Raw genomic sequence first — 25,137 nt, forward strand, 5'->3', positions numbered from 1 at the left:
AAAATAACCAAGAAGCCTGCATATAAACCAAAAATCTTTATAGAAATCAGTTGTCTGTATTGTTTCTTAAAGGTGTAAGGATAAATTATTAAATAAAAAGCATGAAATGAGATTCAATGACTAAGTTAATAGTTTCTTATATGGAAAATTAGAATAAAAATCAAGTTAATAGTTTAAATCTAACTGTTAATATTTTTCTCATGAAGTTTAAGAACTAATTGCCTTAAATCAGTCTGTAGACATATTTCTATTTTCCCCTTCTATCTGGATGTACCTTTTTACTTCCAGAACATACTCAGTGATGATATTTTAGATGGCAAAAATATATGTTCTGATTATGATTAAATACGTTATTTCCTCCAAAATGATCTACTGAACTTTTTCTTATGTTATGTCATACTTGATTTTTTTTTCTAGCTAGATTAAACCTGGATCTTTTAACTATGGTAAAATATTCTGTCTTAATTTTAGTGTCTTTATTATAGTAAACTCTCTATCATATATTAATGTGAGATTCACAGCTCATTCTTTTTTTTTTTTTTTTTGCGGTACACGGGCCTCTCACTGTTGTGGCCTCTCCCGTTGCGGAGCACAGGCTCCGGATGCACAGGCTCAGCGGCCATGGCTCATGGGCCCAGCCGCTCCGAGGCATGTGGGATCTTCCCGGACCGGGGCACGAACCCATGTCCCCTGCATCGGCAGGCGGACTCTCAACCACTGCGCCACCAGGGAAGCCCACAGCTCATTCTTAACTGGATAAATCCTCTTTTTTTTTTTAATGTTCTTTGTATATTGCAGGATTTTCCTTATTTTACCAAAGTAAATGAAGCATTATGGAATCTCATATTATTTGTAAAACTATGTAGGGAGAAAACCATAATATTATTTTATATTTCTGACCACTGTATGAGAAAACATTAGGGGCAAAGGAAACCTATTTGTGTTTCCTGCAGGCGCTTTTCAAATTTATTCTTTTGAACTCTAAAACTAATATCAAGAAACCAGTAAAAAGATGCCACAGGCAATTTGGAATTACTGTAAAATACCCTGGCGTTGCTGCTCAGACAAATCTTTTGTGTTTTTAGAGTGTTGTTGCTTCTGAATCACTTTTCTAAACCTGGAAGGACAGTGTCAAGTCCTGATTTCCCAGAATATTTATGACTTGTATGCCACTGAGACTTATATATCCCAAGAAATGTTTTAGAACATGCTGATTTCTAAACTTTCTTTTTAAAGGTTCCTAGTATCAGGAAATGATCTTTGTTCAGTTAATGTTCCAACTAGAAAAATTATGATTGTATTGATAATGGTTAGTTCTAAGACCTTAGCATACACATCAACTTGGGCAGTAATTCTGGAAAGTGACAGATGGATTGTTATTGTCTTTTAACCTACCTTAAATGTTTTTCTGTAGCATATTTATTTATTCAACAAATATTCATTGTATGTATGTTAGGTGCTAGGCATTGTTCTGGGTGAGGAATATATGTTAGTACTCAAAACACACAAAAGTCCTGCCCACAAAGTTAGAAGAAAGTTATATTTCCAATTATGTGAAACAAACTTAAATATCTCATGGGAGTGTTCACTCTTACCTCTTGAAGCTTTAAAACAAGATATAAGTGGGAAAAATTTTGTTTACTGATTTTTAATTTAAATAATGTTTAGATCTTTATTTTATTTCACCTTATTTGAAGATAAAATTATTACAGAAGAAAAAAGTGTCATTTAATGAATTTTATCTATTTAAAATTTCCTATCTGTTTATCTACTTGATTTAAAAAGTAAATTTCTTTTTAGATGGGTTTGGGTTTCTTTTAAAAATAATTATAATGTATATCTTTTTCAGTTTTAGCATACTTTAAAAAAAGAACTATCAGTTTCAAGTTTTACTTTTGAAGTAACTTTGTGCAAAATTTATTTTATAATGACATCCTGGAAAGCACATTTGAAAATTACCTTTTCAAATTCAAATAATGTTCAGAAAAAAACAAAGTATTCTACCACTAATAAAAATATTAAAGAGAAACATATTACCCCCAAAAAAATCCCTAACCTATTTAATGAGGAAGGAGATTGAGAGTTTTGATATGTAAATTAATGACTTAAAATGGATCCTAAATGTATTAGATGTATTAGTAAATTTATTAGTAATGTAAAATGTAAATTTATTAGTAATGTAAATGTATTAGTAATTTTAATGATATAGTAATAAAGTTAGGCTATATCTAGTTTGTATTTGATATCAAAGATCATAATAGATATTAAAAAGAGGACAGTTGTTATAGAAACCATTAACTTCAAAGGGAAATTAGAATTATGTAACAGTGAGGTTCTGCCAATTAGTATCCAGTAAAAAGTGCAGGCACCTATTTGATCATAGTCCAGAAGGTTTTTCATTTCTGATAATAAGTTCTTAAATAATTTAGTGGGTATAATTTACCATACTTAAATTTCTGCACTAAAAGCATAATTTGAGTAAGGTCAGTGAAATACTGAAATACATTTTCTTCCACTATACATATTTTGGGACACTTCCCTTTCTGAGATTGCCTTATAGGCAATGCTCATTTTCTTTTGCAGTGTAAACACAGAGTAAATCAAAAGGAAACTGTACAGCTAGTTCAGCCCCATTTAAGTACATAATTTTCACCTTATAGGTGATGGAATTTGGGGGATTCCATGTAATATCTTTAAGCTCTGTTTTAATAAAGTTTGTTTGTATTTGATATGCTTTATTTATTTCTTAATCTATCACCCAGCTTTTCACAATTCGCACAGGAGGTTGTGGATTATACAGAAGGACTTTACTAGAGATATGAAAGCTTCTGACATAGAGGGAGAGATGATTCATTCATAAATGATGCCATATACATTGATATATCAACTTAAATACTGTTGACATCTACCTCCTGAATCCCAAATTCTGTTTGTGAATTTGAGATTATTATGAAACCTAAGAGATTATTATGAAAATCTCGAGATCTAGTTTTGACCGGGCTATATTATTCAAGAGACATTTTATTTCACCATTAAATTAATACTAAGAAAATAGTATGCTATTTTAAGAACCTGTACAAAAGTACTGCTTGAATTTTGCTATCTGATAATTTAATGTATTGTAATCTATTCAAAGGAACTGTATATAAAAATATCTTTAAAAGGTTTCTGGGTAATCTGAGTTTTCCTTTATTGAGCAATGAAAGTACATCATGTTATTATTTCATGTTCCTTTTTATTGAAGGTAAAATAACTCCCAAAGTGAAATAACATGGTAGGGTATTACCTAAGATGTGCTGTCTTTTTGATTTGTTTCTAACTTTAATTACAATTCATAAAACAATTTAAGCCTTATATTATTTAAATATTAAGAATCAAGTTAGCATAACTGTTTGAAAAATCTTTTTTGTGTACATGAATAATACCAGTAGCTATTATGTTAATCTTTTATCTTCTAAGTCTCCCCTTTATTAATAGCAACTTAAAGGATGGACTCCTGGATTATGGTGCTGACCAATTGAGAAGTAAATTCCGAGATGCTTTAGACTTATGCTAAATGTTGTATAATTTTTATTTTTTCTTCAAAGTAGTCTTAGGAGGCATCCTGGGTATGATCTACAGCTGAAGGGGGCTAGGATTGTCAGATGAACTTATTTTTTCTTTTGACATTTTTGATATAATAGACGCAAGGTTTGTTCTCTTTCAAGTGTAAATTTTATTTTTTCATTTACTTTACTTACCCGGATTTTTAAAACTGTAATTTCAAACTGCACTGAATTTTACCATTCCTTCACATATGTGTGCAGAAGACTTGCTAATATACTCATTGCACAGGAAATAAAGTAGTAAAATAAATGAATATGAGGAATATTTTTGTTTTGTTTTATTTCTTGTTCCCAAAGATGTTAAAGTATCATATTGGGCATGTGCCTTGACTAGGCACTCATGTCAGTATGTTTTAAAGATTTTTATAAATCTGAAGAGGCATCCTTCTTGAATTAAAAAACAAACAACAGTGCACACAGTTCTGTTTTAGTTTCTAGTGAATTTCTGAGCCTCTTCCATCTATACCTAAAAAGGCAGAAAAATATGTTGCTTATTGCACCATAGACTTTATTCCCTTTCAGATGGAGCTCCTACAATGCATCTTTCCAATTCTAAAGTCAGTGGTTGTGAACTTTGTTGGTGATAGGCTAAAAGAGGATTTATGATACATATTTGATTGCGTACCATAACGAGTCATCAGTTGTCCATTTTCTTTTTTAACCTTACATGGTTATTTGTGTTTTTCTGTACTCTTGCTTTTGTCACCTTATTTATTAGTCATCTCTCTGTGTTTTCATTCTATTTCTTAAACATCATTGTATCCTTTTGACTTTGTTTTTTAAACTTTATTTTCTTTTCACATTTAGTGGGTGGTATCTCTTGATGTATTTGTTTATTACCCCTTCCTACTGATCCTAATTTCCTGAACTTTACTGGACCTATGCTGTTTGTTCTAGAATCATGTGCAGTAGGCTTCACTATCACACCTCTAGAAAAAGAGTGGAGTTGATCTGTCTCCTTGTGAGAAACACTCTGGTGTTAATAGCTTTCAGTTCCATTAAACTTGCGAAATACTGGCAAGAGTTTTACACCTTAGTTTCAAATAACTCCCTTAGTAGTGGCCTGTCGTTGGCTGAGAGCTCCATTCAGAAGGGACAGGACGTTCTGCAACAGTGAGTACATTTTATTTGCCTTAAAAAAAAACAAAAAAATCCCATATAGTTTGTTAAGAGTAAACATAATGATGACGTTCTAGTTAAGTAGCTCAGGCCATCATAAGAATTTAAAAGTTATTATTTTTTTGTACATACTTCTTCATGCCTAGCCCGTCTAGCTCAGGGTTAGTTCTGTTTCCTGGTTAAATAAATTTGGAAAATGCTGGGTTAAAAAATTAAGTATGCTTTTTGATTACAGGACTTCTTTGAGCCAGTAACAGATTAATATGTATTTTAAATCTCCAAGAGAGAGACATATATAGTGTTTATTGCTTCACAAACTTATTTGCTCATGGGACCCTTTTTTTTTTTTCCGGTATAAAATTTGTTATAGAAAGTCTACAGGAGGTACTTTGAAAAACATCATACCTCTTTTCTTCGTAGTTTTCAGATTTCACATTTTTAAAATAGGGTGAAGATTTATCTTCAGAAACACTGTTTTAGATGTTCCAGACTTCTTCTTAATAATATAATATTGTACTTTTATGTTATAAATAGAGACTAAATATATAAAAGGCAATTTTTCCTCAAACATGTTCCATGATTCTTTAGCTTTCTATGAATAGAGGACAAAATATACTTCTGAAAATTTATGTCCCTTCTAAGTACTTATGCCATTAGTAGTAGTGTTTTATTACATAAAAATAAATTTGAGATCTTCTTTTACATGTAATTATACACAACCCACTGGTTATTTAATTTAATTTTAACTTAACTCTAATTCTAGAAACATTTATATATTAACTTTTTAAAATTTTCATTCATGAAAACTCCCATTGTAGCTTTTATAATATTGCTGTTTCTTTTCTGTAATTCTTGCCTAATAACCCACATGATCTTTATATGTTTCAGCAGTAAGGCATTGCCATGATTTGTTTGGGTATTGTATTTGTTATTCTCCAATAATCTAGCCTAAAGCAAAATCTGAAATCCTTTTTTTTTTGTTAAACTGGCATTGGCTACTGAATCAAAAGAAAGTAACAAAGCAAGTTAATTCCACTGAGTGTGTGGGCATTCTTAAATGAAGAAGAGGACTCCTAAAATACCAAAAATTCTGTTTTGTTTCAACGTTTGTATTGCTCCTTTACTAATAGGCTAGTGTGTTCTCAAGCCTTTGACTAGTATTATTTCAGTTAATTAAAAGCTTGTTAAAAGCCTCAGAGAAAACAAACTATTAAACTTAACTGCTCTTGGTCTTCTGTTCAAGAGATCAGAAGATCTCTCATTTTCCTTGTAACAGTTATTAAGATGAATTGATAATCTTGGATCTAACTCCAGAGCTCACTTGAGAGATCTAGAGGGGAAAAAATTATTTTAAGAAACATATCCTTTCCAGGCACTTATAATTATAAACAAGGGCAGAATGTATGGTTGGATAATAGCTAGTGAAAGTGCAAAGGAACTCTGTTAATAAGCAGTAGGTATATACTATAAGTACCATTTGTTTTAGAGCTTACGGGGATTTGATTTTAAGTGAGCATATGAACTGACTTGGTGGCTGAAACAGTGGAAAGAGGTCAGTAATTATTTGTTGAATGATTAATGTAGTCCTAGTGGTCACCCTTATTACTTCAGACATGAAGCCTGAGTGTAACAGTTTAATATGATAGTTTTTCCACAAGTATTCTGAGTGCTTTTTGTAACAAAGCTACTTTAGAAAATAGATTGGCATATATATGCAAGGGATTAAAAGGATATAAGACAAGTAGAAGATAAATTTCCTTCCTTCCAGAAGCCACATAATAAATATTAATAAGGCCTCTATCTGGCTGGCATGGTTCCAGTCTGGGAACCATTGTTGGCATGGTTCTTGATTATAATTTTGTTATGCCTGTTAAATGAATGGTATGGTGTGAAGGAAGTAAGTGGAGAAGGCCAAAGTTGACTTTTTAAAACTAGTGTTAACTTTAACAACTTTTTATTGGAATTTTTATTTTGCCTGAAGTGTGCTCATTTTTCCCCCAGATCATGTGATTGGGAAATTAGGCTCAACCCTCCTGGTCATGCTTACCCAAGAGCTTATTATTCAAAGTAAGATACTAGAAGTCAGTTTCATTCTGTTTCTATATGGTTCAAATTCTAAAATTTATGGACTTGTTATCTTTTTTTAATGTTGGTAGCCATTTTTGATACTATTTAATGAATGATTAAGGAGAATATAATGAGCATTTTATCTTGAAAAGTTTTAAGTAAATAAGGCTTAAAATAATGTGGAGAAAAGTATTCTAGTGTATTTTTTTCCTTATAAAGTGATCAGTTAATATGAATCTTATTAAGAATTCCTGAATTTGACCATCAGGACTCAAAACGAATGTTAGATGTAATTAGATTTTTAAAATATGGAATTGAAGTCTTAAAGCAAATAGAAAAGGGAGACAGATCAAGAACTTGAGAGTAGTAGTTCAGAAAGCCTCTAAAAGCTTTGGGCACAAATAAAGATATCCCTGTTGATCTTTTATGTGCCCTGATTAGTGTTAATGCATACTAAGCACTTGGCCTTACTGATAGTAGTTCTCATAAATAGAAAGACTGTTTGAGACTGAGATGTAGTGGAGCTGATTACAAGATGATCTAGAAATGCTAAAACATTGGTCACATGCCCAGTCCATTTAAATTGTATCCTTGTATTCTTAGGAAATAAGCAAAGCAAAGAAAAATTCTCATTGAATGTGTTTAAAATTAAAATATATAATTCCCTAAGAAAAATTAAGGAATGATACAAGAAACTTGAGACTGAGAACTCTAAATTTTTTTATAGAAAATTACTTATAAAAGGCTACAATAAAAGCATTTTAGATATAATTTAGAAATGAATATAGGATTTAAATTTCAGGAAAATGATATGCACATTTTCCTATTGATTTATTAAAAATACTTAAAATTGGCTACGAAAAGACTGAATATTCTGTTCATTCTAATGATTATAATTGCTTTAATGAAATTAATGACTGAGGGAAGGTATTTAAGATAGGGAAAAAAATGACCACAGAGTAGGTTAAATGTAGATTTGGTATCTTGATTCTTAAGCATTTTTCAAAATAATTTTCATAATGGTATAATTTAAAAGGTTTGACTTAAACTGCTAAATAAAAATTTTTTAAACAAACTGCTTTAAATAATTTCAATTATAAGAACAAGTTTTGCTTTCTGAAATGATAATTGCTATTCTTTGAAGTTCCAGTAAATTTCACATAAATGGCAAAAATACTTCTGACATTGTCTACTGCCAGTTGCCATTCTTGGACCCGAGGCTGAGGAACATTTTCAGATTCTGTGTGTTTTATCCTGAAAGAATTTGATGAAAAAGGGTCACTGAGAGAGTGAAATGTTTGCTCTGCTTGGCCTTTGAAAGAAGGGGAGAGGGCAGGGCTAGTCTTGGGCAAATTACTTCCACCTCCCTTTTTGCCCCTGCTTCAGCTCCAGGGGAGCTGGAAATGCACAGAAGGAGTCAGAAGACCTGGGTCGAGTCCTGGCTCTGCCACTTACTACCTATGTGACTTTGGGTAAGTTATTTAATGTCTCTGGGTCTCAGCTTCAGTACAGGGTTGTTGTGAGGATTAAGTAATATGATCAAAGGAAATGTGCTTTGTAAACTCCCAAGGTCTATAGAAATTTAAAATTTTATTATCATAACCTGGCCTTCTTCTTCCCAGTTCTTCCATAGTCTGGTATCCTTGGCTATGCATTTTTAAAGCAGCCCAAAATGACGACTCCTTTTGCTTTTCCCTGTATCCTCTCCATATTGGAACTCTTATTCCTGTCCTCTGCATGCTTCAGACTTAAGTATTCTAAGAATATTAAACCAGACTGGTTAAATTAATCTTCATTGTAGAGTGTGGATTGTGTTGCCCCTTTTTACCCTTCCCACTCTCACCTTTCTTCTTTAATCTTCTCAGAATTGTGCACTTAGAAACGTCGAAAAATCTCCAGTGCATGGAAGTTCACACAGTGTTGGCAGAAGTCCCTTAAATCGTGTTACCCAGACCACTTCTCCATTAGTTAGTAAGGTTGATTGGGTAAATGGGAATATGATTATGTCTCTTGTCCTTTCTTTTTCTTTGTGTGAAAGGAGATGGAAATAGTTCAGAGTTAAAACTTCTTCTGAAATCTCACTGATAAGCTAGATCCTAAGTTGAGGAATAATCATAGAGAGGAGACAAGGGATTTAGTGGCCATTTCTTTGGTCAGCTCTTTGAGTTGTATCTGACTTGGCCTCATCTTTGATTCTCAGTAAACTCTAGCCTACCCTCAGTCAAACTAAATTTATAACACCTGTTGTCCTTACTAGGTGCTCAGTTGATAGAGCCTGCATGGAGCTAAGGAGGAAAGAGAATTTGCCTTCTGCATCACGTCTGGTTTCAGATCAAGGGATCTTTAAGAGGCCATAATGAGAGCTTGTAGCTCTACTTGATCCAGCCTTCCCACATAATCTGAGAATGCTTGATTTGGCTATGTGTCAATAATAGTAATAATAGCCCCTGGTGTTAACTGCTTGCCATTAATGCCTAATTACCATGGAGCACAATAACAGTTACTCATGTCATGATTAGATTAACTTTCTTAAAATTTTTATTTTATTTTATTTTTACAGCCTTGAACCATTGACTTATGCTCAATATGGTTTCTTGCTGAAGTAGCAGTGTCATCTTTCTTAACTAAAAATTAGAAATATTGAACTCTAGTGGCAATCAAGTGCAAATTGAAACGATAACAGTGTTAAATGTGTGAATTAATGGGAAAAAATTAAATGATAATGTTCATGCTGGCAAAGATGCAGTGACACGAGTACTTTTATACATTGCTGATGGCAGTGTAAATTGGTGTGATCTTTCGGATTTTTTTCCAAGCCTTAAAAGTGTTCATTCCCTTTAAACTAACAATCCCACAGTTGTTCATCTCTGCTAGTGAAAGATCAAAGGAATAAGTGAATTTCTGAGAGATGATCATTGCAGCAATAACAGGAAAAACTAGAAACTACTTAAATGCCTAACAATAAGAATGGTAAAATAAAGCATCATTCATCAGCTGGGTGAAATATTTTACAATTGTGATAAAAGATCATTATGAAGGCTGTAATATCATGGGAAATATTTATGATGACTGAATGAAAGCAATTTATAGAGTTGAGAATGCCCTCAAAGTAGTGGTTGTTTTAGTGTAGTAGAATTATGTACAGACTCTGTATATGTGTATATACTTATTTTTCAATTTTATAAACTTTCTATAATTTTGTATTACATTTTTTATTTGAAAAAGTAACAGCAAGCAAAATAAAATTAGCAAGAAGAAAGTTGATCATGATTAGGGAATTTTAGTCTTAAAAAGAAATCCCTAAAATTTGCAAAAAGGATCTGAAAATATGGGAGTTTACAAAAAGAAATATGAATAAAAACATAACTTCTTTCTAATTTTGCCCTTTGCCTTCAGTGAACAACAACATGATTATGGTTTTCCATGATAAAATACCATGATCTTTGAACTTGTTCCTGTCTATAATTAGTAAATGAAATACTCCTACAATTAAACCAGTAGACTTACCTATACAAATTACCACCTTCATTCAGTCTATCCATACAACCTACTTTCCAATTCCTTGCAAAATTCTCTCTTAATCACTGTCCACAGAACACATCGGAATTCAGTCTCTCCCAAGTGCTTTCAAATGCACAGCAAAATACATTTCTCCTATGAAATGTTTATTTAATCCATACAGGCATACCTTGTTTTATTGCACTTCACTTTATTACGCTTTGCAGATACTGCATTTTTTTACAGGTTGAAGGTTTGTGACAACCCTGTGTCGAGCCAGTCTACTGGCACCATTTTCCCAATAGCATTTGCTCACTTTGTGTCCCTGTGTCACATTTTGGTAATTCTCACAATATTTCAAACTTTACTATTATATTTGTTGTGGTGATCTGTGATCAGTTATCATTAATGTTACTACTGCAAAAAGATTTCAACCCATTGAAGGCTCAGATGATGGTTAGCATTTTTTAGCAATAAAGTAAATTTTAATTAAGGTATGTGCTTTGTTTTTTTTAGACATAATGCTGTTGCACATTTAAAGACTACAGTGTAGTGTAAATATAAATTTTGATATGCACTGGGAAACCAAAAATTAGTGTCATTCCCTTTATTGTGATATTTCCTTTATTGCAGTGGTCTGGAACCAAACCTGCAATATCTCAGAGGTATGCCTGTACTTACTTAACATTCATAATTTTGGGAATATGTTAGTATATAATTATGATACTTTGACACTTTGTCCCTGTTTTTTTGATACATTATTAAAATATTAACTGTAAAGTGATATTTTTATATTTGAGGTTTTCTTATTAACTTATAATTTCAAATATATTTTAATCTGTTTCAAAAAACTTTTTGAGCACTTACTATGTGACTTTATCTCTCCACCCAGAACAGTGTCCAGCACAACACATTTCCTTAGAATGATTGCATGCTGGACAATGGCAATGCATTGATGAGCAGTCTCTACACTAAAAGAGTCAGACTAGCAGAGGAGCCCAGCAAGTAAAGCACCATAGATGGAGCGTGTTTAACTCAGTCAGGAACTGACTCATAGAAGAGGCGAGGCCTTCCCTAACTATCGTATTATGAAACAGCAGTGCGCCATCACACAAACTCTCTATCCCCTTTGCCCGCTTTATTTTCTGCATATCCTGCCCCTCCTTCCAACCCCTAAGTGAAAGCAATGGGAGAACAGGGTCTTTGTCTCAGCTAATACTTCAGCATTCAGAACAGTCCCTGAAACATAAGGCTTTCAATAAGTACTTGTTAAATCTGAATGAATGAAGTTTAATGTGAGTCTCGAAAGTTTTGAAAGACTTAGCTTGGGGAAAAAACGTGTGAGAGAATAGCAAAGAGTGTAGGAGGGCATGGTAGGGTGAGGTATTTTGGTAGCAGTATAGGTTGGGTGTAACAAGTGTCAGCAGATGAGGCTGGCTGCAAAGGCAGGTGGCTTGAAGGATGGAGAGTCAGGTGGGTTACAGTAAGGAGTTGGAATATTTATATCTGAGAATAGGAACCAATGAAGGATTTGGGGTAGGGGAGTGTCATGATGTGATTTTGCTTTAAGAGATTATTTCCTGTGGTATAGAAAATGGGTTTCAATGAAAGCAGAGAGCAAGGAGACCAGTTATTGCAATAGTTAAGGCAAGAGGTGGGGACTTTGGAGTCATCAGAGTCTAGGCAAAAGTAAAGAGTATGGGTGAGATTGTGTGTAAAAAGAAAAAAGAAAGTGTGTAAAAAGAGAAAAGACGAAGACAAGGGTCAACTTCCAGGGAATTTCACAGCTGAGGGGTGGGAAGGGACATTGAGAAGTAGCTGTAGTTCAGGAGGACAAGGGATTGGGCAGATGGGGAGGGATGCTTAATCCACAGTATAAAATGCTGGAAAGGTCAAGGAAGATGAGAATTGAAAAGTGGCTGTTGGATTTGGCAATTGACAGGTTCTTATAACTGTAGAATGCACTTTCAGTGGAATGGTGGATGTGCATGACAATTTGTGGTTTCTTGACAGTAAGTGGGACATAAGAAAATGAGGGTTAGGCTACTTATAGGATGTTGGTTGTGAAGATAAAAAGGATAGAAGAAGAGAATAAGGAGTAAAGGAGCTCAGGGTGAAAATCCAAGCATGTTTACATCAAAGGCAGAGTGAAGAAAAGAGAGAAAGAGAGGTTGTAAAAATAGGTGTAAGGATTAAAAAAAAATCCAGGCTGTGGTGAGAAAGTGGGGTACGATCACTTTGGGTGACTTTGGGTATGTTGAGGAGTACTAAAGAGAAGAGAGGAAGGAAGTAAATATAGGTGTGGATGAGAGTAAGTTGGGTTTCAGGGAAGGAAGGTGAATAATCCTTCACTAATGAACTCTTTTCTGTCAAGTAAAAACAGGTCATTTGTTCAAAGTAATGAGGTCAAGAATAGGAGAGGAATTTTGAAGAGAGATGTAAAGATTTAGAAACCACCCAGGAAAATGGGAGACGAAGCTGACCAAGAATGTATTTTCACAGCAGAAGTTTTCAACCCTTAGTAAAACTTACGCGCAAAGCATTCTGTGAGAGTTCATTCTCAGTTTCTGGTCTTTTAGTAGCTGCAGGAAAAGTTTAAGTGGATATAAAAATGAGAAGAACTTTACAAGTTTATTAAGTAGAAACAAACAAGTTAACCACTCAGCCCATTTTCAGTAGAGGTTCTCATTAAGGACCTGATATTTGAAAGTCTGCACAGTCATAATGACTATGTTATTGCCCTAGGACCTCAGCAGAATTCAGTATTGGAAAATGCCCTGTGAAAATGGCTTTAAGCTCTTGCTAGTAACATTAGTATAATCCTAGGAATGTTAACAAAAGTTTCAGGCCTTCTTGAGCTAATCTTCATGCCAGGTAGTGATACATTAAATAGATAAAAATGTTAATTAGGTATTTGAACATTCGACGCAGTGACCCTGTGTATGTTTGGGTGTGCAAGTGTGCAAGCATGTGAGAGATATCATTGTTTAAAAAATTGTGATAGTTACTAAAATGTTCATTTAGAGTGGCTTATCTCAGTAAGGAGAAAAGAAGAAAGTAAGGTAGAAAATTTTTAAACTCCTGTTTAATCTCTTAAAACCTAACCTATTGACTTTTCTATTAACTGACCTATTTACAGAAGGAGATTTTCCTAACATGGACACAGTTTTAAATAAGGAAAAAATTTTTAAATGCTCATCATAATATTTGCATGACAGTTATAAAGAGTTGTCTAGCTATGGAATTATAAAACAAAATCCAAATATGAAACCAGTTAAGAACACATGCTGTTCACAATCATAGAGTTAATTTATAAGCTACCATGGAATATTCTTATTCTGCTATTGAAGTGGACAGCCCTTTCTCATTGCTACCATACCAAAATATTGATAAAGATTTCTGAAAAAAGAGCCTCAACAACTTACTTTCAACTTTCCTAAGAGAGCTTAGGAAAGTTATCTGTCTCAAAGTTTATGCCACAGAATGTGATAACACTCATTAAACAGAAATAATACTATGAGGTTTATCAAATTATGAAATTGATGAACATCCTTTATTTAAAATGTATTATAAGTTCTTAGGTAAATTTAGGAACTTGCCAATTACATATACAAAGCAGAATTATTTGTATTCATCTAAGCCTCTGAGGGTAAATGTCTTGGAACATGTAATAGTTAATGAGAAAAATCTGGTGTGAAAATATTTGTATTGGTGAATTTTACTGCTTTATTATACTTTTCCTTCTCATTAGTAATATTTTTCAGAAGAGTCTCCATGTCTGTGGATACCAAGGGTGGGGGACACTAAGTTGGATGAATTTCATAAAGACAATTACAGTGAGCCCTCTGTATCCACAGGTTCCACCGACCGTGTATCAAAAATATTAAAAAAAAAAAATTATAAGAAGTTCCAAAGTGCAAAACTTAACTTCGCTGCATGCAGGCAACAATTTACATCGCATTTACATTGTAATAGATATTATAAGTTATCTAGAGATCATTTAAAGTCTACAGGAGGGTGTGTGTCAGTTATATGCAAATACTATAGTACCATTTTATATAAGCACGCACAGATTTTGATATGATGGGGTAGTCCTGGAGCCAGTCACTCATGGGTATTGAAGGACAAATGTACTGTATTTGGTAAGCTAGTAGGATTTGTCTCAGTAAAGAAGATTGCCTCTGGGTTCCTTTCTTCACTGGAAGAAAAATGAACATTCTGCTAATTGACCAGATTCTCAGCCTCACTTTTGTATTACATTGGTTTTTGACACCAATAATTGTAAAATCACTTTGTAAATGTAGAGTGCCACATCAAGGCTCGTTTAGCCTTATGTGTTCTCAACCTCTGTAACTCACTAGAATAATGCAAATTGCTTGACTCAAACCAATAAAAGAGAAACTGTTGTATGTGACATTATAAAGAATGGAACTTTACACTTGTGAAGGAGTAATGATAGCTAACTTTATTGAACACTTAATGTTGTACCCAACGTTATTCTAAGCTCTTTACTTAACACTAATTTATTTAAAGTATAGTAGCTGCTTATTGATAGTGTAGCCATTTCAGGGTAGTTCATTCTCTCATTGAGTGATTCATAGTAGGCGGTGCTCAGAGTAGATAGCATTGTGGATAATTTGTGTTTTATAGTAAGAACTATAGCACCTAAATGATATCACATCCATTTTGTTTTATAATTTCATGATGTATTTAAAATGTAAATGAGATGGCAAGCACTTGATTTTGATCTATTTATATAAGCCTTGTAAAAGTTTAACATGATAGGCAATTCTCTCCTTCAGCCTCTGTATCTACTGGGATGTGTGGAAAGAGCATGGATTTTAGAGTCCAGCATAACCTGGGCAAGATACATAATCTTTTGGTTGTCTTAAAGAACATAGTAGCTCCTCAATAAATATTTTGTTCAGTCATCAAATGATTGAAATGCCTGGCACATAGGTTCTTAATTACTTTTGTTTCCATTTCTTTAGTTTTCCTTCAAGGATTTAGAAATAGCAGCCTCCCTTATTGTTCACTTCCTCAGGGTAATATTTGTTGACCCTTGACAGATCAGGAGTTGGGAAGGAAACTGAAACTGCTTCCTTGTACCATCTTTTTCTTTGAATTAATTTTTTTTCCTTTTATATTTCCTGTTAAAGTTTTCTTTTCTGTTTGAATGTTACTAGGATAACAGACCTTTGTATTAAGAGTCTTACAATATAGCCCTAATAGAAAAATTCACAAGTCTTTTAAAGTAAACTAGTTTTTCTTATAAAGTGAAAGAACTGCATTCCCTTTAAGCTAATAGTATTGCCTGCAAAGTTATAAAAATTTCCATCATTTTCTTTCACACTTTTGAAATCCTATGGTTTATAACAGCCTTCATAAATTGGCGACTTCCATCCCAGCTCTGACACAGAGCTTGTCAGCCTGTCCTGCTGTCTGTGTACGTGCTGCTTGACATTGACAGGATTCTTGTCAAAATGGGGCTTTTGCATAAATTAGTGTTTAACCCTGGACAGGCTTTTCCTCCTCATTTCAATACAGCTTTTAAGAGACTGTGCTGCTCTTATCCATAGATAATGAAAGTGAAATTTGACTATTTTATCATGCATTTTACACTCTGAAGGAGTACCATAAACTTTACTAGTCTTATTTATTTTTCTTTTTTTAAAAAAAATGTATTTATTTATTTATTTTTGGCTGCATTGGGTCTTTGTTGCTGTGTACGGGCTTTCTCTAGTTGCCGCAGGAGGGGGCTACTCTTCGTTGTGGTTCATGGGTTTCTCATTGCCGTGGCTTTTCTTGTTGCAGAGCATGGGCACTAGGCACACGGGCTCGGTAGTTGTGGCTCATGGGCTCCAGAGCGCAGGCTCAGTAGTTGTGGCATATGGGCTTAGTTGCTCTGCGGCATGTAGGATCTTCCAGGACCAGGGCTTGTACCCATGTCCCCTGCATTGGCAGGTGGATTCTTAACCACTGTGCCACCAGGGAAGTCCTCTTACTGATTTCTCATTAAGCCCAAATTAGTAATTCTCAGTGTTACCAATTCTTGTACAATATAGACACCATCACTGATAGCCTACTGTCCCTTCTTGTCCAGAGGACCTATTTGCCTTACTTTTTGTTTTAATAAGCAGTTTACATTGTATGTGGGGGAGAAAGTGAGAGGAAGGGGAAGGAGTTTCGAGTTGCATAAAGGAGTACACTTTAAATAATCTTATGGATGAATTTAGAAGTTTTAAAAAGTTAATTGTTTTACCTTAATACTTTCCAGAAGGTACATATTAAGCATTGTGGATAATTTGTGTTTTACAGTAAGAACTGTAGCACCTAAATGATATCACATCCATTTTGTTTTATTAATTTTATGATGTATTTAAAATGTAAATTTTGCTCTATTTGTATAAGCACTTGATTTTGATCTATTTCTTGGGTATTTGAAGCACCCGAGAAAATCTTTTGACTCTAATGCAGAGACTTTGTACCTTCCTGATTTTTTCTTACCATCATTGTTCCAGCCATGGCTGAATGGAGAAGGAACAATAGCTTCATTCTTGAACTACAAGAATATTTACATATTCAGTAGGAGCAAACATTTATTTGCTTTTCCTTTGGGTATGATGATGAGCAAATTATTCTCCATAGTATATTATCAGTTCCCCCAGCCTCTGTTGAACATCTCAGATGTTTCAGGTGTGGAATTACGTGTGACTAAAAACATGGTTCCTGAATTTCAATAAACCTAGAAATAGTATTATTACAGCAAAATATAATATGTTTAGTAGCCTTAATTAAATCAGGTGATATATACTGTCTAATTTTTCTTTACCTAATTTGATGGAAATGAGTTTATCTCCCTTATTATTCTTGGAGAAAAGCTTTGTTATACCTCTTCTTTCTTCAACAGTCTAACCATCAAAAATGATTGAGAAGAGAAGCTAAGCTTGGAAAGAAAATGATTTCTTTTAAAAAAAGCTAACTCTTCATATACCGAACATTTTGAAATCTCAACATGAGGGAAAAAACCTCATAAATTTAAGCATACTAAGAGTAATTTATACTTAGTTAACAGCAAGACGATATATCTTTACCAACATATTGAAATAATTAGAATAAATGATTGAGAATGTGAAGATTGGAGTTCCTTCTATACAATGCCTGCTTATAACTGGAACGTATACGCCAGGCACCATATATGTCTGTGTTAGCTGATTTAATAACTACAGGAACCCTATGAAATAATTATTAGTATTCCCACTTAATACACATGAAAAAGTACAAATCCAAGTTCAGAGCCATTAAGAAACTTGCCTAAAATCATAGAGCTAATAAGTTGTAGAGCTGATGTTCAGTTTGCAGACTTGCTGACATCATAGCACATGATTTTACACTTTACCTGTAAATGGAGATAAATGATACCAACCTACTTTTTGTATCATGTATATAAAAATTTCATCATAGCAGTAAGTTTGTACTCAATATGTAATACACAGTTTTGGTAAAGTAACTATCAACTATTTAGTTCATTCAGTCTTAATTCTCTCTTTAAAATTTAGAGAATTTTAAATTGAGAAGCAAAGATGTATATGCAAGAGGTATTTCTCAAGGGGCTAGAAGATATTTTACAAAGAGTAGAAAAAGAATCAACCTATTCCTTTAACCTACAGTTCTATTCCTAAGAGCTTAATCTTACACTGTGAATCTCCTTTTATCTTCTAAATTTCACTGGAATCTAGTTTCAGGGTTAAACTACATTTTAGCCACCCATGTATGTTTTAGGTGGTAATCCTCCAATTTCCACTAGGCAAAAAAAAAAACTAACAAATTACCAAGATAATTTTATTTTAGAAAAACTGACTTAATATTATATAGTTATTCAGAACACACCAATGATAAAACTATGCCAAAGTAGTTAGTATCTTTCAATAGTGCATATGTTCAATTACAGTTAAATTTAAAACTTTAGGTTGGGAAAATAATTCTCTTCAAATATACAATGAAATAGACCTGGGAGTAGGTTATAGACATTTCGTTTGTTGACAAGTACAGTATGAGCAAGGAATGATCAAGCAGCTGCTAAAAACATTAAAGCAAGGTCAGATTGCACTAATGATTATATAGAGTTTGCTCATCATGGGAAATAGTAGTATTATGTTGCAAGCAGACCATACATGCAATATTATTCTGAATACTAGGTTACATAGAATAGTAAATATTAAAATGTATAAAGGAAAATATGATCAAGATGATGGGAGATAGTGGAAATAATGGTATTTGACAAATGATTCCAGGAACTGAGTCTTTTGATTTTAGAAAATAGAAGACTAAGAGAAAGGCATAATACTTGTTTTAAAATAATTTAAAATCTTCCATATGGCAAAGGACATAGACTTAACTAGAAAGCCCAGGTAGTTTGCACTTTCTAGAGAAGGATACAAAGGAGTGGGGTTGGCTGCCTGAGAAAGCCTTAGCATCCTTCACCACTTATTTGAAGGAGACAGAACCATCACACCACCTGTGTATGATGTGTGGGGATGAATTTTGTACCTTGTAGATCAGATCATTGACTCCTGGGGCACCTCACAATTCTTAAACTACAGCTTTTATTAACTAGCCTGATAATTGATAAGGACTTTTAAACATATTTTCTTTATGTTTCACTAAAGAGAAATCATTTTACTTCATTATGCAGACATTGTTAATATGGGTTGCTGGGTATGTATGGGATTTAAATGTGAAAATGATTATTACATTGTAATCTTATAGATAACTATAAATAATTTATAAATAACTATAAATAATCTTATAGATAGCTGCTATAAGATTCAAAATTTTAATTCTTTTCCTGTCAATCTTATGTTCCTTAGGGGTGAAAACTTTAGCAAATGATTTTATTTTCTGTACTGTTAGATATTGCAAACCTTTTCTTAAAGTTATATAAAGCATGTCAAGTCGTCTCCTTTCCCTACTCCAACACTCAGTACTTTTTAATGGCAAAGATCTGGCCTGTATTTTATCAATTTGACATGGTGTTTTTTTTTCTAATTCTGTTTCTTTAGTCTGTATTACAGGTCACTGAAGCACACCATAAGTACTTGTCTCAAGTGGTCAGTTACATAAAATGTACTGGGCTGACTGTTTTAGAATAAAAAGCAGTCTGGCATTATGATGTGGTAATTATTACTTTCAGAGAAAGAATTAGTTAATTCATTCTTAAAGTATATTGTATTAGTTACAAATTTAAGATGTAAAAATAGTATAACTTATGAGGGAGTGAAATGATTAACCACTTGTGATTAGTGCTCATAAGTTTTAACCATAAAATATTCTAAAACATATTTGCTCAATTAGCATATTTGGGAAAGCAGTTGCTTTTGCAAGGGTAATTTATAGGCAATCACCTGAAAACATATCAACAGGCATAGATAAGCATTTTTCATTATTAATCATCATTGCTATACCTCTGCTGTTTAAATAGTGTTTCTGTTTTTTATGGCATTTGATAAAATTTTAAGGGTATGGTCTTGGTATTAAGGCAAGATGTTCAAAGAGGTTAATCACGTTTATTTTTAGCTTTTTCTTAAAATATTCATATTTTAGGCAAAAATATCTTTAACTTTTGATTAATCATTTTTAGTAATGTGTCTTTGCTAATTTTCTCCTTTGTTTTATTTGCCCTTTTTCTCTTATAATTAAAAAAGAAGACCTCTTCCTAAAAGAAACAAAAACAGTGGTAACAATGGAATGATTTATAATGTGAAATTATTAGTTTTTGTGTATAGATGTTTTTCAAATTTCTGAAGAAATAAAAGGCAAGCAGGTGACAAGAGTCTTTCTCCTTGCATTGGCTCTTTCATTTTCTTCAGTGGCTTTTCCACTTTCCTTATCTGACAAAAGCAATTTGAGGAATATTCTTAACAGCAAACCTGGTTTTTAGCAAAATCTTTGAGTCTTGATAGTTCAATTGAAGTGAGCATGTATATATTACTGTCAAAGAATTACTTAATTCAGAATAATAGACAACGTATATGGCTTATTTGCTAAACTCTTTTTGGGTATTATCTCATGTAATGCTCCTTGTAAACCTATGAGTTGATTACTGCTGTCTATGTGAGAAAACTGAGATGTAGAGAAGTTGAGTAACACATGTAGGAAGTGGTGGAGTCTAAACTCAGACTCAGATCTGACCTAACAGACTGAGGTCTTAAATACCAATGCCATGATAAGGTATCTCTCAAGGGATTCTGAGTAGATTGGCATCTTTTGGAGCAGAAATATGCTTCCTACCCTGACTTCTGGACAAGCTTTGGAATCTATTTAACCTTTAGCTTTAAAAGAGGAAATGAGATGGAGAGAGGTACACATTTTTACAAATCATATATTCATTCTTTGGACTTCACTATGGCATTTCAACAAAGATGCTGACCATTAAATGTTTATACTAGCCTCAGGGCAGAAGCCATCTACTTATTTAAAATTAATCTTTAGCCAGCTATTAGAAAAAAATAAGCAAAACTGTCTGAAGCAAGAAATGTAAAATATACACTATGTGATGCCATGAAAAGAACTTTGGCGTGGACAGCCCAGGGGTCTTATTGAAGCATGGCCACTTACATAACTTTGGGTAAGTTACTCTGAGCCTTAGCTTGTTCATCTGTAGAAGGATGAGATTAAGTAATTCAAAGCATTGTTGCAAGGATTAAATGAGATAAAATGCCAGGCACATAGTAGAATAATCATTCCCCTTTTTTCTATTCCAAGTTTTAAAGAAAGTTGGGTGTGTTTTTGAATGGAAGAGTATCAGTACTTTTATTATTTGAAGTTTGAAAAGGGTGACATTTTCTAGTCTCTTTTTTGTATTATATTCTCCTAGTTGAAATATGGATGCAGCCTTTTGATGTTGAGTTGCATTTTCTTGAGTGTCTAAGCTGCCAAAAATAGCTTGTTTACTTTGTATTAAACAGTAGAAGATCTTAAGGATGTTAGAGGAAAGACAATGGTGGATAGTACTGTATTTGCTTTAACTGTCATTGAAACATCCAGTTTTCTTCCATGTTAGAGTTTAGTTGTCTTATTTAGGTAGTGCTTTAGTTGGCAGAGTACAGAATAAAACCCTTGAGGTAGGGATTCAGATGATTTCCTAATATCTGATAGAATCATCAATAATCCTTACCTAATTCTTATGTAACTTTAGAGAATATCCTCTTTTCTAAAAAGAGAATATCAGAACACAGTGAAATGTCTCAGAGTTCTCCTGAAACATTGTATTGCCGTTCCTCCCTGGCAGCCAGGCACGCCTCCAGTCCTCCCCTCGGTCCCCAGCAGCGGAACAGCAGCTGGGAGGCCTTCCGGCGCTGTTTGCCGCGTGGCCGCCTCCTCTGCGGTGCTACGACGTACTGCGAGAAGTGGAGCTCCGGGGTGGAGATGTGTCTCTTCCTTGAAGACCTGCGGGAGGGCTCCTGCATCCTCTGCCTCTGCTCCAGGGCGTTTGTGGAAGATCGGAAATTGTGCAGTTTGGGATTAAAAGGCTACTACGTTAAAGACGATGGCAACAGTGCAGGAGAGCAAGCTACAGAAGAGGAAGAAGGTGGTCGTCCCCAGGGCACTGCAGAGTCACGTGACAGCAAAGACGTAGGCCCAGATGAAAGTGAACTTGATTCTGAGGCTGAACTCATGAGAAGTATGGGACTGCCACTTCAGTGTGGTAGGGTGTCTGCACATAAGAATTTTGAGGTATCTATGAATACTAGAAACAAAGTTTAAAAAGAGAAAAAACATCAAAAGAAGTACTTAGATGAAATTAAGAGAGAATCTTGGAGACAAGAATGTGTGGAAGATGACATTTTGGCTTCAGATTCAGATGATCCATCTTCATCTGAGAATGAGAACACCAGAAGGTATAAACTTCGAACCAAAAAAGACATTGAAGGTGAGAATCTTCCTGCTGAAAATACATTATCTCCAAAGCTGGAAGTTACGGAGCTCTGGGAGAAGTACTGGAAGGAATACCGGGGGGAACTGCTGTGGCAAAGCTGGCAAGAAACGCATGCAGGTCAGACGCCGTCCTCAGAACCCTGGAACATCCCTAATACAGAGGCGGAATGGGAGCAGCATTATAGCCAGCTGTATTGGTATTATTTGGAACAGTTTCAGTATTGGGAAGCTCAGGGTTGGACTCTTGATGCTTCACAAAGCTGTGATACAGATACTTGTGTGTCTAAAACAGTAGTTGACAACAAGAAAGACGAAAATCGCACGAAAGCAGATGAACTTTCTTCTCCATCTTCATCAATGGATAGCGAAAGCTCTAGTTCAAGTGATAAAGATCATAATGAAATTCTTGATGGACTTAGTAATATAAGTCTGAATTCAGAGGATGTAGAACAGAGCCGATTAGATCCCTCTGTGAGTTGTGATGGACAGCAGAAGAGAATGCCTTGCTTAGGGCCAAAGTGAACCATGTAATGGAGGAAGCAAGGAAAGCAGCTTGTCTGGGAACAGAAGCACAAGCCAACCAGCTCAGGATTCACAAGAGTCATCAGAAGCAAACACAATCAAAGACAGACCACACCTCATCGGCACTGATGGAGATGAGAGTGGCAAAGATCCACCTGAACAGAAGCCAAGCAAATTCAAGAGGAGCCACGAACTGGACATTGATGAAAACCCGGATTCAGACTTTGATGTCGACGGTTCCCTTCTAGGATTCAAGCATGGCTCAGGACAAAAATATGGTGGAACTTCAAATTTCAGTCACCGGCGGGTCAGGTATCCACACAAGAATGTGAAGTACAAGTCAAAGTACTTGGACATGAGAAGACAAATCAATATGAAAAACACATCTTCTTCACTGAAGAGCCAGGAAAAACTCTTTTCAAGAAAAGCAAAACTTTGAATAAGGTAGAAAAATTCCTAAAATGGGTAATGAACCAATGGATGAGGAAGCATCGCAGGAGTCAGTTTCTCATAACAACGTTCAAGATACTTGCACAAGCAGTGGTTCAGAGGAACAAGAAGTGTCTGTTGAAAAAGGGGATGACCCACCAGAGACGAGTGAGCCAGAACCTGGAAAGCGTCGTGCCATGTCTTCAGCTGGGGAAGTGGGAACAGAGAAAACTGACAGGGACAGCACAGAAGGAGCAGTGACAGATGAGGGTGACTGCCCCACCCAGGCTGCACCAGACCGTCTTCAGGTAGAAGCCGAAGCTGAAAATAAAAAGAAGAAGAAGAGCAAGAACAGAAAGGGAATTGGTCTGCCTCCTGAGATCACTGCTGTGCCCGAGCTGGCAAAGTACTGGGCCCAGAGATACAGGCTCTTCTCCCACTTTGACTATGGGATTAAATTAGACAGAGAGGGCTGGTTTTCAGTTACACCCGAGATCGCTGAGCACATTGCTGGCAGGGTCAGCCCGTCCTTCCAGTGTGACACCGTAGTCAATGCATTTTGTGGAGTTGGAGGAAATACCATTCAGTTTGCCTTAACAGGAAAGAGAGTGATCACCATTGATATTGATCCTGTTCAGATCGATCTTGCTCACAGTAATGCAGAAATTTATGGGGTAGCGGACAAGATTGAGTTCATCTGTGGAGATTTCCTGCAGCTGGCTTCTCGTTTAAAGGCTGATGTCGTGTTTCTCAGCCCTCCTTGGGGAGGACCACACTACACCACCGCCGAGATCTTCGACATCAGCACCATGATGTCTCCTGATGGCTTAGAAATTTTTCAGACTTTCCCAGAAGCTCACTAATAATATCATTTATTTTCTTCCAAGAAATGCTAATATCGACCAGGTGGCATCCTTGGCTGGGCCTGAGGGCAAGTGGAAATAGAACAAAACTTTAATAATAGATTGAAGGCAATCACTGCTTATTTGGGGGAACTGATCCACAGATCAGCCTCTGAATCATAAGTGAGGTGGTATAGAGATCAAAAGATCATAGCAGTCAGAACACTATTCACTTGGAATTTCTTCTCTGTATTCACTGATACTTTGTACCCATAGTCAAATGGGTATTTGTACCCTAATACACTTTTTCCCCACATTGATGCAGTACCATCCGGAATTTGCTTTTAAACATCCATTTATTTTATAAAGTTAGTGTTTTTTAAGTTTCTATTGAAAAAAATATGAAATATATTTTGTAATATAGAAGTTTATATATTTTTTCTATTAAAATGGCAGTGAAAGGAAGAAAAAAAAAATTATATTCTCAGCCATGCATTTTGGACCAGTTGCTTAGTAGTTAGATTTTGAATCCAATTTTGTTTCTTGTCTTGAATCAGTGTGGTTTTTTTTAATTAAATTTTATTTTTTTATACAGCAGGTTCTTATTAGTTATCCATTTTATACATATTACTGTATGTATATCAATCTCACTCTCCTAATTCATCACACCAACACCACTACCCCCGCCACTGCCCCCCTTGGTGTCCATACGTTTGTTCTCTACATCTGTGTCTCTGTTTCTGCCCTGCAAACCGGTTGATCTGTACCATTTTTCTAGATTCCACATTTATGCGTTAATGTACGATATTTGTTTTTTTCTTTGTGACTTACTTCACTCTATATGACAGTCACTAGATCCATCCACGTTTCTACAAATGACCCAATTTCATTCCTTTTTATGGCTGAGTAATATTCCATTGTGTATAGGTACCACATCTTCTTTATCCGTTCGTCTGTCGATGGACATTTAGGTTGCTTCCATGACCTGGCTATTGTAAATAGTGCTGCAATGAACATTGGGGTGCATGTGTCTTTTTGAATTATGGTTTTCTCTGGGTATATATGCCCAGTAGTGGGGTTGCTGGGTCATATGGTAATTCCATTTTTAGTTTTTTAGG

The 25,137-nt window shown here is 34.7% G+C and overlaps 2 protein-coding genes across 2 annotated transcripts in view; both read left to right on the top strand.

Moving 5' to 3' along the window:
- TDRD3 (tudor domain containing 3) overlaps positions 1–25,137 on the top strand; it is a 198,325-nt gene that overhangs the window by 160,423 nt on the left and 12,765 nt on the right. The window lies entirely within an intron of this gene.
- On the top strand, positions 21,693–24,202 carry LOC309974594 (trimethylguanosine synthase-like; the record flags this gene model as incomplete). The annotated part of the gene is given in 7 exon segments (XM_082859261.1): positions 21,693–22,052; positions 22,056–22,736; positions 22,738–23,122; positions 23,125–23,211; positions 23,214–24,013; positions 24,015–24,102; positions 24,105–24,202. Coding segments are annotated over 7 exon segments (2,475 nt in total). The 5' UTR covers positions 21,693–21,716.

The sequence above is a fragment of the Leucopleurus acutus genome (assembly GCF_964270905.1).
Source record: "Leucopleurus acutus genome assembly, chromosome: 18".
Taxonomy (NCBI): Eukaryota; Metazoa; Chordata; class Mammalia; order Artiodactyla; family Delphinidae; genus Leucopleurus; species Leucopleurus acutus.